Source organism: Papaver somniferum, unplaced genomic scaffold (assembly GCF_003573695.1).
Source record: "Papaver somniferum cultivar HN1 unplaced genomic scaffold, ASM357369v1 unplaced-scaffold_133, whole genome shotgun sequence".
NCBI lineage: Eukaryota > Viridiplantae > Streptophyta > Magnoliopsida > Ranunculales > Papaveraceae > Papaver > Papaver somniferum.
Window position 1 is genome coordinate 12,736,107 of NW_020622492.1, and position 12,334 is coordinate 12,748,440.

The window sequence follows — 12,334 nt, forward strand, 5'->3', positions numbered from 1 at the left end:
TGGGGGATATTGTTGGCCTGCATGGACGTAATATGAATACAATGCCGGGAATGCTGCTGCCGGCATTCATATTACGTCCATGCCGGCACCGAGCTATTTCAGCTGCAACAATGGTGGACTCAAAGAAAAAAATCAATTTTTCAACACATTGGCACCTTTGCCTGAGTATTGGGAGTGCTTGTACAATCATCTTCCATTTCTACCAAAAAAAGTTCTCTTTCAATTTTTTTCCCTCCTTCAACTATCACCTCACTCACCAAAATACAAATAAAATACTCATTAATCATTTATCAAATAATCTTATGAATTTACTAATTATAATTAAACACTAAGCATGATTAGTGAGGGGTAGATTAGGTATTAGGTAAAATACTTAGATAAGCGGTGACCCTGATTTGATATTTAAATCTAGTTTTTGCCCTTTTCGTCTATCCCCCAATTAGTTTAAGTACCCCCAATCGCGCGTTCTTTTTTTACTGATCTTATTTGTTTTTAATGGTTTAATTAGTTTTAAAACATCATAAGCGAGACACTGGCCCGTGCGTAGCACGGGTGACCAACTAGTAATTATAGTTGAAACCAAATACTCAATTTTCATTCATTTCAACCTCTAGGTAATTTGTAGATGTGTGTAGATATTTTGTTATAAACAACCACTAGGATTGTTTTGTTATGTGCACGCTCCTTTAACGAGTGTGGACAAAATTGGACTCCACAACATTTAATTCTTCTTCATTCTGGGCCCACAAAAATCTGATGTGGATAAATGTGATGAGAATATTTAGAAATAAAGCTCTCTTCTTGATTGTGTCCCCACACTAACCGTGAAAACCATAAGTTTACACCTTAATTAGACTTTTCGAAACCATAAAACGAACATCACCACGACCACTACTCCCACACATATCTGTTGTTTTCATCACTTCCATTTTCATCGAGGAACAAACAAAAACTATTCTCCCACTTTCTATGCTACATCCACATCTCAAATCTCTCTAAATATTTTCTTTCCAAAAATTTGTTCTTCGGTACCCAAACATGGCTTAGGGAAAGAGATATTAGTTATCAAACTAATCATATTGATCGTTTATAATCTTAGAAAAAATCCAATCTTACGTATTATAAGATCCAAGTTTAAATGTTTTTTCCCTGAGCGATAAAAACGAAACCAAACCCATATAAAAAAACTTAATCAACAATTAGTAGATTGTATAAGATACATAAGCATACCAGTTTTCCGTCGATCATCATCAAATCTAGACTTACATCAAATCTTGACTTGTATGTGTAAATAATATAAGGTTTTGTTATCTCTCTAATTTTAAAAGTAGGGAGGATCCGTGGACATTCTTAGATGGACAAGGACAGATAAGATTTGCGTCATTTTCTCCGCAAAACCCAAACGACAATGAATGTAAGGGTTTTTTTGGAAGCTTGGAAACGGTATTAACATATCCTAGAATAGTTTATCTTAATTTAATTTATGATAACCTTGTTGATGATTAGTTTTAATGGTGTTTGTCTAAAATTCTATCATATCTTGGATTAGGTTAACTTCTATTTGTTTGACTCCAGAAATAGGTTAATATAAATAATTATTTTTTAGACAAACATATTTCGATGACATGTTCCTTTATAAGGAGGGAGGACCCATGTTCAGTCAAGAAAACAGTTAAGGATATATGTAGGACATGAACTTGATAAAAGAAAAACAAGAGAGAAAATATTGACGCTACATAAGTTGTACTGCTGGTTTCCGGAATGTGCACCCCGGTATATTTGTGATGGTTCTCGCCCTCATGTCACAAAGAATCAGCAACAGGTTAGGAGAATTGAGTATTGTGTTTCAATTATCATTTTGTGGGGCCAGAATGCATTTTGACACTCCAATCTGAATCAATATTGCTTCTAAAAAGTTATGAAGTTAGGGTTCACAAAATAAAACCCCCAATTTAGCATTATTTCTCTCTCTCTATCAATGTGGTTTACACGAGCCTTCTAGTTTGATGTTGGAAAAGATATTCTCAATCTTAAAACGTCCTAGCAGAGCCAAGGGAACAATCCAAACCAAAGGTTCAATCAACACCAAACTTCGTTCTACTTTGCTACCTAGAGTTCTTCCATCATTATGCAACTTTCGTAAAAAAAAAAAAAAAAAAAAAAAAAACATATGCATCAAGAAGGGAATCAGATAATAATAATTTTCTCCTCAGTAATCCATGCCACCTATGCCGCCACCCATTGCTGGCATTTCTTTGTCATCCTTGGGAAGCTCAACAACAATAGCCTCCGTGGTTGTCATCAACGATGATACACTACACAGGCAGTGCAACAAAATTTGATTTAAAAAATCACTCATAAGAATAGAGGGGAATGAGAGATGGCATCAGAGCAAAATTAATCACAACAATACTTGTTAAACAAGGGGCCAAAGCAAATATTACCTGGCAGCATCTGTCAAAGCAGTTCTAATTACTTTTAGTGGATCAATAATCCCAGCCTTGATCATGTCAACATATTCACCTACATTACACACAAGAAGACAAATGGACAACATAGAAAAGAAAATTAAGTTACTATCAAAAGGAATTTCCAGCAATGGTAACTTCTTTGGAATCTAAAAAAGCAAGTGCATACCCTTAGCTGCATCATATCCAAGGTCAGTGTTTTCCTGCTCCAGTAGCTTGCCAACAACTACAGCACCCTCAACTCCGGCATTTGATGCAATTGTTTGCACAGGGGCCTGGAGTTGAACATTGTCATTCGCAATACAATTACAAGATACGGGTCAGAATTATAATATGTTTGATAGAGTAGCAGTAGAAACCTTTAACGCATTCTGTATGATCTGAACACCAATTTTCTGGTCGAAGTTGGCGGTTTCCAATTTGTCCAGCTCCCTTGATGCATATAACAGTGCAATACCACCTCCTGCAACGAAGTATTACAGTCAAAAACATGTTAGCCATCAAATTGAAGCTTGACTAACTGATATATAGAGAGAGAGAAATCTCCCGTAGATGATTTATCAACAAGGATAAATGCAATCTGATACCAGGAACAATGCCCTCCTCAACAGCTGCTTTGGTGGCATTTAGAGCGTCAGTTACTCTGTCTTTTTTCTCACCAACTTCAGCTTCACTAGCTCCTCCGATCTGCAACACATTGGGCAATGTTAGTATTTAGCGTGTAAGTTACAGAGTAACAATTGCATACCATAAAAAAAAGTAACAATAGAATAAGACAATGATGATGTATAAATAATGTATAATGTAGCAGTGTCTAAGGAAATGGTGACAGACCTTTAAAACAGCAACACCACCAGAAAGCTTAGCTAGCCTCTCTTGCAACTTATCTTTATCATAATCAGATGTGCTCATTTCAACTCCAGCTCTTAGCTGTTCACATCGTTCCTCGATGGATTTCTTGTCACCAGCCCCGTCAAGAACTACAGTATCATCCTTAGATATTGTCACCTATACATACACAACACCTATATTCAATATCAACAAAAAAAAGAAACACTTTGCGAATATAAAAGCACTGAAACAACTCCCAAAACAACTAACAACTCACAAAACAACTAGATTCTACAGCGACATCCTGATGTAGTTATAAACAACAGAAATTTCACAATCACTCACCTTCTTGCACGTGCCAAGCATCTCCAACTCAACCTTCTCAAGATTCATGCCTAGTTCTTCAGTTATGAGCTGCAATACACAACTAGGACAAATTGTTAAACAGAAGAAAGAACAAGCTTACCCTTACAGTTTAAGTGACAAGTAGAGGAAACATCAGTACTTACTTGACCCCCAGTCAAGACTGCAAGATCTTGCATACTAGATTTCCTGTTTTCTCCAAAACCTGGAGCCTTAATAGCACAGATCTGTAACAGATAAAATAATCCCTCCCGGTCAAAAAGGAGTACAGCGTAAACCCAAAGTAGGGAAGGTACATTCAAAAATAATTAAGGCGAAAGTGGAACACAAAAATTGAATTAAACCTTGATTCCAGCCCTAAGCTTATTCAATATGAGAGTTGCAAGTGCATCACTTTCTATATCTTCAGCGACAATCAACAAAGGTCTTTGCCTCTGAAATCGCAAACGAAATAGACAAAGAAACAATCAGGCCATCATTATAAGAACAGATGTTACCAAGTCACACACATGTATACCATAAAGAAGATAATCACCTTTAGGGCCAGTTCTAAGACTTTCACCACAGAATTTATGCTAGAGATTTTCTTCTCATGGATTAGGATGAGTGGATCTTCTAATTCCTGATATGTACATAAATATATGTTAGAAAAAGCACACGTCTGGAAGAACAAACAAAGGCTAGAGATTTTCTTCTCATGGATTAGGATGAGTGGATCTTCTAATTCCTGATATGTACATTAATATATGTTAGAAAAAGCACACGTCTGGAAGAACAAACAAAGGATACTAACTGCCAACGAACAAATATGAAAACAAATGGAATTATCATCAGACCTTCATTAATACGAAGACAACACACAAAGCTATCGAGAAGATAACACACAAAGCTATTTACGATGTACAAACTAATATGCAAATAACACACAAAGCTACCAACGAGGTACAAAAGGCTTACACATTTCTGATTCTTCTGATTTGTAATGAAATATGGAGATATATATCCCCTATCCAGCTTCATTCCTTCAACAACTTCAATTTCATTGTTTAAGGTCTTCCCATCCTACAAAATTTAAAAGGTAAACTCAGTTAGTGTGACTTCAATGATTAAGAAGGTGAACCCAGGGTGTTGACTTTAACTTTAAGATGAAATTGAATGAAAGCGATTCCCTACTGAAAAATAAATTCAAATACACAATAACATCACTTGTTGGGAACAAAATGACAGCTGGTCATATTTTGTGGCAAGCAAGAGAACTTATGATAGAATATACAGAATACTCCACACTTACAGTTATAGTGATAACGCCCTCTTTGCCAACTTTTTCCATAGCCTTGGCAATCATTTCACCAATGTCTCTATCGCCATTTGCTGATATAGTACCAACCTTTTCAAACAACAGCAAAATAATAGCCCAAAATTAACATAACCATCAGTTTCTTTAGTCTTAGGCTAGTTTACGACCAACAAGAAAAATAAATTGGAAAAGGAATATGATAATCCAAATGTTGCTTCCTGTAACAACAAAATTCTAAATCGAAAAATAAACCTGAGCTATTTCTTCGGATGTGCTGATCATTCTTGTTCTGCTCTTCAAATTTGTCACCACCGAGTCTACTGCCATTGATATTCCTCTCCTTAGGTCCATTGCATTCATACCAGCTGCAACAGATTTGCATCCCTCGGCAAAAATTGCACGTGTAAGGACTGTGGCACAAGTCGTACCTGCAATCATTGTAAACAAGGGAGGGCGAAAGTCAGTGTCCACGTAGAGCAACTAAGCATGAAAACTCAAACCACAGCCAACTTAGATTCTAAGCAGAACATTTCAAAGTAATGAATGATAAAGCCTTACCATCACCAGCTACATCGTTGGTGGCATTTGCTACTTGCTTTACAAGGCTGGCACCAATGTTCTTAACTCTGTCCTTAAACTCAATGCTTTTAGCAACAGTGACACCATCTTTAGTCACTTTGGGTGCACCAAAGCTTTGTTCAATTACAACGTTACGCCCCTTTCAAAACCAAACATCAAAATTAATATTAGTAAGTAACCTCCACAATTATATTGAGTAGAGTAAGACGATAAACTAACATATTCAACATTGTTTAAACAACATGATACACATTATCAGTCCCACCACCAAGATAGAATATCCACACTTCAAGCCCCCTTCTAAGAAGAAACATCATTTCAGAATCTCTTCCAATTTCACCAGTTGGATGGAAAAGATCATCATTTTACAAACAAACAAAAAATACTTCCAACAACAAGTATGATCCATTTAGCAAATTTCTACCTTAGGTCCCATAGTCACTTTAACAGCATCAGCAAGGTCTTCCACACCCTTAAGCATCATAGCCCTTGCTTCGACACCGAATTTAATATCTTTTGCTGAATAATTTCTGGTCCAACTCGCTCTACTACCGATCTGAATCACAAACCCACATATTAAAAAAAAAATGAATCTCTGCACCAACAAAAAAACACCACTAAATGGATCTTGGAACGTACTTGCTGGGAAGCATTTCTAGCGATCCTGCAACAAATCAAAGTAGAAAGAAGATGATTAAAACAGTTACGCAACCACAACCCCTAACCAAATCAAACAAATGAAACTCTTTCATTTTCTTCGAAATTCATTAAACGAAGAGCTTACCTAGCCTTGGAAGCAAGATTTGCAACAGCGCGATACATTTTAAGGGATGTAAGGGATTTACAATGTGAATCTTGGAGAGACGGAGGAAATGATTTTTCTAGGGTTTTATAAGATTGGACTTGTAGCGGAAGAAAAGAAAAGGGCAAAGAGACGTAAATAATAAATAAAAAAAAAAAAGATTTAGGGCACGGATAAATGGAGTTGTTTCTGGAACAAGCGAAGTCTCTAGAAGAACAAAATGATTTACTAGGGTTTACGAGGGTTCAAGGTTTAAAGCCCTGTTAGGGTTTTTTTTGGTTTAAATCGGTAATTATTTTAGAACGCAATTTTTGGGACCAGCCCATTTTCGAGGGGACCCTCCCCATTTTGAACCGGTCATTACGAAGTAAATCAAAATGTCTCTTATTCTAGGTACTTTTAATGATCGAAGTACCCTCCATCCCATTTATCGTGATCCAGGCATAGTTGGCAATCCATTCTATAATTCTTCGATTAAGTTAATTGTTTGGATTGTAAATTTGTGCACACTTCTAAAATCTCGGTATACATTCCGATTGACCTCATTCCTCAATTTTGCATATCCACTTTTGGGTTTCTTGTTTTACTATTAATTTTTTATTAAAATTACATCGGAAACAAACGAAATAAACAAAAACTGCGCACTGTATTTTAGACATCAAGAAATAAACTAGAAATTCTTTGTTGCGAGAAGCTTTATCTTCCAGCAAAACCATAGTTCGATGGGTTATATTTTGGAAGGGAATAATAGGAAAAGAAATGAGGTACGAAGTTATAAAATTTGAGTTATAGTTCAGATCCAAAAAATCGATGGAAAAAGAATGGTTGTTATCATGGATTGTGTGTTCGTATAAAGGTTTAGTAATGGTTTTCGAAGATAAAACAAGCAAGGAACTTTGGATACAAAGTATTAAGTTTTGGACAAAGATTTTAGCCGAGAAATCAGTGAAGGATAAACTCTTTTGCAGTTGAGATCATGGATGTTTGGTAGCTAATTAAAGAGTAATTTTGATTTTACATAAAACTAGGATGTTGGATATACTCAAACTCGAATTTGCAGCAACACCGAGCAATGTAAAATGAAATAATCACCACAAGTTCGTACCAGCTATGACGCCAACCAAATGTTCGTAACAAGACCAGATGTAACTTTTTATTCCTTGGACATTGCAACAATTGATTTGGGTTTTTGTCTTTGTATTCTTGCATTGTAGCTTGGAAAATTGCTTCGACTTTTTTCGATGTGTTTTTGTTTTGGAGCGTGTTAATTCTGCAAATTTTATTGTGACTAGCTAATTTATTTAAGGCTTTGATATATATTTACATGTTTGATAAATTGATTGGGTGGATTCTTTGATGTTGTTTTTTTATCACCGTTGGGAATTATGCTCAAAGAAAATACAAAAAAACAATTTCAAATTGGACAGAAAGGGTTACAACACTATCCAGTTCATCCTTTAACCTTAATCAGGGTGAAAATTTCTGACAACAGCCTAAATTGAAACAAAAGAGCTTTGCCACAAAGGCTAAACTGAAACATAACAAGTCTTGAAACCGTTGATAACAAATGTCTGAAAAAAATAAGCCTTGATTGAGCAAAAAAAAAAAATGAAGGCTCGATATATAACCAAACTAAAAAGAAAATGAAGTCTTCACTTAAAACTAACAAAAAAGAACGGACCATTCCCCTAATCATTATCGGCAATGTCGTCAAAGTGCTTCTCATTTTCCTTCTTATTAAATACGCAACATTGTCTTGAAGAACTTGTAAAAAGCAAAAAACCACATCAAAACATGTCAATACAGTCCTATGTGCAAATTAACTAGCTATCTGAATTATGTGTTTAGAAAAATTGTGATACCGGACGTATTTGGGGATGGGATAACTGTTTCCAAGATTTGCTAATATTTTGGATATCTATTACTTTTGGTATCTTATTGTTATTATAGTTTCTTATTATGTTTATCTGCTTAAGAAGATGCTGGACTTTAGGTAGTTTCGATTTGATGGCTATATATAGCCATTTCCTTTGTCATTGTAATTTAGCTGCGGCTTGGTTAAAAACCTTGTTATCTCTCTTGAGAGATTGAATGTTATTTTCTTTTAACTCTTGGATTAGAGTCTTTGCTCCTGGATTGGAGTCTTCTATCATCACCCTCAAGGAGTGGATTCTTATTGTCTTTAATCGCTTCCGTTTGTGCCGTACCAGGTGATAATCAGAGCAGGTTTTCCTGCGTTGTTCGTATGTGAGGTCGCCTAGATTTTTTATAAAAAAAAAAAATCGGTCGTTCATCATCAAAGTTGCCTACTCAATTTGGGTTGTGCCCCCCTTCTCGCCAATCAGTTGCTCCGGAAAGCATCCTTGCAGTTGGAGTTTTCCCTCACCGCCTTATTGGGCAAGCTTCTCGTTCAACCTTGCTACTACTATTTGTTTGTTTTGGTGAAACCCTAGTTACTACTAGTGGAAGGAAAGAAATACGTTCTGTTAAGAATAAGAAAATTGTTTCGTTTGGTCTTCGTTTCCAAAGTTGAACACGAGCAGTTCTTTAGATCTCATCGTGTATTGATCATCACCGTCGCCTATTTCACTGTTTGGTAAGATCTCCAACTCTTCTGTTGGTTATTGGGGTTTTGGAAATGAAGAATTTTATTAAGAAGGTCATGTTTGGTTAGGGAAAGATATAAACTCATAAGAAATCTTTGGGTTTCTTTTATTAATCGTTAGTATAATCCTCTGACATTTTTACTCATCTGATCACACCTATCAAACAAGCTTTCAACAAAGTTTTATACACTTATATACGCCCTTAAATCTAAAATGTTTTGAAAAATGACGGAGTACTCATTCGGCCAGAAAAACGTGTTGTTTGCTGGATTTGTTAATGGAAGTGTTTGTCGTTTTATACTCGATGGTGGTTGCATTAATAACTTGGTGTCTATAAAAATGGTAGAATCCTTGGGGATAGAGATGGATTGGTATCCTTTCCCGGATCAAATTGAGTGTGTCAACAGGGGATCAATTACTTGTGTCGGTGTTTGCCGATTCCCATTATCATTCGGTAAGAAATATTCTGACTCAATTTTTTGTGAAGTGGTTGACATGGATTTATATGATATTGTGTTGGGTAAGCCTTGGTTATTTGATGTTGGTGCAATTCGTAGAACTCGGAACAACTCTTATGAATTTATTGTTGGGAATAACAATTAAAATTGATCAAACAAATAAATAATAGGCACTTATCTGATTTTCGTGTCTTCTCGTTAGCCAACTGTTGATATCTTGAACATCCTGTTAAACGCCATAGAAAGAAGAAACTCGAATGCTAGATTGAGGCGCATGTTCAACATACTGTCCTTAAGACAAGAATGCCCGGCTACACTCTGAAAAGATGATGCTATATCCCTACGGGTACATCTGCCTCCAAGATACAACAATCTTAACAAAGTTTGAATAGCACATTCAAATTTGTCCCGCTAGAACTTGGCAGCAGAAAACTCATGGAATCATTAGCACTTAAACCCTTGTTTCAATCATAGAAAAAACGAAGAAGTTCTTAAAACGGGCGGATGCAAGAGGGATTTTTCTCTATATAAAACCCTAGCGCAAATCCAAAATATATAAGGTAAATTTTATCCCGTAAAAATCTAAGAGATAAATTTGGAGGGTATTTTAATTATTCTGAAAAACTGTTTTATAATAAATTTTAATTCACATAAAAACGGTGGTTTTCCAACAATCCCCCGCATGAATGAAAATACGATAAAACACGGAAAACAAGAAATATCACGACTAGGCATAGGTGTCCACTAGGTCTTGAACCTCTGCTTAGTGAGAGGTTACAGGAACTACTTATTATCCAGTGTCCATAAGGTCTTGAACTGTCTAACATTTGGTGTAACTCGCGATAACAACCACACATGATATCTCCAAGGTTGCTGCCAAGCTCATGTCGTTATGTCCATTTTGGACCTGGACGTCTTGTTTGTCAGAATGCTCTAGAGAATCAGCTCATATTCTCATAGGAAGCGACCAACTTCCTCATTCAGATAGGTGAGTTTCATCAAGAGTGTTCACTGCTACACCCCGCTTCAATCTTAAATTGAAACTATAAAACTCATTAAGACTTATTAAAAGTCATCCTTCACATGCAGTCACATTATCACATCTACACCATAGGGAAGGGACAGAGAATATAATTCTCTGATAGTGTTTACCTTTACCCGCCACAAATTAGTTGTCTCATTCGAAACCTTGATCTTGGGATCTCCAGTCAGCAAGGTTGAGTATCCTTCACGGCAAGTTTATTTTATATGAGCTTAAGTCTCATCCCCTTCGATGTGTAATTACGAACCATCTCTCTAGAAAAACCTTTCGTCAAAGGACCACTAATTTTTCTGTTGATTTCCCTAAGTCTATGAAGTTCTCTTTTGACTTCACATGTCTATTGAGACCTCTTTTTTACTTCACGAATCAACTAAAATTACTTCATTAGAGAGTATAGTTGTCTTACCGAATTAGCCTTCTCCGAGTATGTCTAGACTTTGTCATTGCTCATTTACTTTAGACTCACATAGTCAATTGAATTTCTGCAATGATGGCCGCAGGCTTCGGTCACAGAGGAATATCTTCTAAGAAGCATATCTTAGTAGTCATTCGTCTTCCTATCTTGCTTGAATTAAAGTGCACGAACTTTGATTTCTCAAAAATCAATTTCATCTTGTCTATTTTAAGGACTTCCTTAGATAGACACTCCTTAAGAGGGTACACAACTCACATAAGCTAAGATTTTTCATAGCCTGAAACAACAACATCTCTTAAAGTCAATACAATATGTATCACATACACAATTTAAGATGTACCTCAAGTATCGCATATATCAGATCAGATCATCCCACTCTTTTGAGAGACTAATGTATTTGTATACACCTGATATACTGCACATTTACAACACACATTAAACGCATCGAGTTTGACAAAAACCATTGCCTTCAGAATTTCATCTGGTTCCCTTCGATCCTTTAGATCATATCATCCAACTTGGTCTTTCAGTCAAATCGTATATACCACGTATATTTCATAGGTTTGTTGTAAAGAATATAAGAGATACATGTACCATTCACTAGTATATTCATTACAGCTTTCTCAAAATTAAGGTTAGTGCAATATACATCACATATTTGAAATTAAATATGTACCTCATGCATTCCAATCTATGGTCCTCTAGTCAGAGCATCCCTGTGATTTCCCAGGGTAAATGTGGACATGCACATCTGTTTTACAACACATACTAAACACGTTAGACAGAAACTAAATCCTCAACATTTCTTTTGGTTACCTACTGATCCTTTAGACCACATCAACCGCATATTAGTTTCCTGTCAAATCTTAAACAACATCGATTTATTAGTAGATGTAAAACATCTTTATCATATCAAAAGATATATCACAATGGAGACAATCAATATGATTAGTATCCAAACTTATACAAATATATATGTAAAATCAGGTTATATCAGGCACACCTCATTTTCTCCAAACCTTGTAGTTTGCCGCACATCTGATTAACCTTTCAAGATACTTTCTCAAAAATAATTGTGTATCATTATACAATGACACATATTTAATACCTAATCATGTAATTTTCCTGCCATGTGAAATATATGCAAAAATAATCTCAAAAATTACTTCTTTTCTCTAGACCACATATTTCAGCTTATTTCCTTAAATCGTTTACAAGAGATTCTATATGTAGATTCAAACTTGGCCTAAAGAATATTTCAGCAATAAATTCTAAGGCAAGTCTCAGGACTGGCTTCCTCTCTTTCGTCCAAGGAAATGAACGGATTAAAAGATCATAAATCTTGCACCCCAAAACATTAAATGACTCAAGTGAGCCTTTTGGGAACACTAGGGTGCACTGGTCACAAACACTAAAGGGATAATCTTATGAGAATCAGATCCCTACAGAATAGTTCTTAATTAAGCTCAACAA

The 12,334-nt window shown here is 35.7% G+C and overlaps 1 protein-coding gene across 2 annotated transcripts; it reads right to left on the reverse strand.

The window, feature by feature from the left end:
* Nucleotides 1-1,892: 1,892 nt before the first annotated feature.
* Nucleotides 1,893-6,494, reverse strand: LOC113333649 (chaperonin CPN60-2, mitochondrial). 2 transcript variants are annotated; one of them, XM_026580069.1, is made up of 17 exons: nucleotides 6,323-6,494; nucleotides 6,178-6,202; nucleotides 5,963-6,094; nucleotides 5,518-5,677; nucleotides 5,212-5,387; nucleotides 4,954-5,049; nucleotides 4,620-4,724; nucleotides 4,198-4,389; nucleotides 4,007-4,096; nucleotides 3,809-3,889; nucleotides 3,645-3,713; nucleotides 3,303-3,476; nucleotides 3,056-3,155; nucleotides 2,828-2,931; nucleotides 2,638-2,743; nucleotides 2,445-2,523; nucleotides 1,893-2,315 (listed from the first exon to the last, which is right to left on the reverse strand). In XM_026580069.1, the coding sequence occupies exons 1-17, from the start codon at nucleotides 6,358-6,360 to the stop codon at nucleotides 2,210-2,212; spliced, it is 1,833 nt and encodes a 610-aa protein (XP_026435854.1). In that variant the 5' UTR covers nucleotides 6,361-6,494; the 3' UTR covers nucleotides 1,893-2,209. The 2 variants fall into 2 exon arrangements, with proteins under 2 accessions (XP_026435854.1, XP_026435855.1); XM_026580070.1 differs by having other exon boundaries at nucleotides 4,198-4,284; nucleotides 6,323-6,492.
* Nucleotides 6,495-12,334: the final 5,840 nt, after the last annotated feature.

What these genes read in the sequence shown, in the direction of transcription:
- LOC113333649 (XM_026580069.1), bottom strand. Translation starts at nt 6,360, where the DNA reads ATGTATCGCGCTGTTGCAAATCTTGCTTCCAAGGCTAG. An exon ending in TGCTTGGCACGTGCAAGAAG is followed by an intron (nt 3,477 to 3,644) that starts GTGAGTGATTGT and finishes GTGTATGTATAG; the next exon opens with GTGACAATATCTAAGGATGA. An exon ending in TGAGGAGGGCATTGTTCCTG is followed by an intron (nt 2,932 to 3,055) that starts GTATCAGATTGC and finishes ACTTCGTTGCAG; the next exon opens with GAGGTGGTATTGCACTGTTA.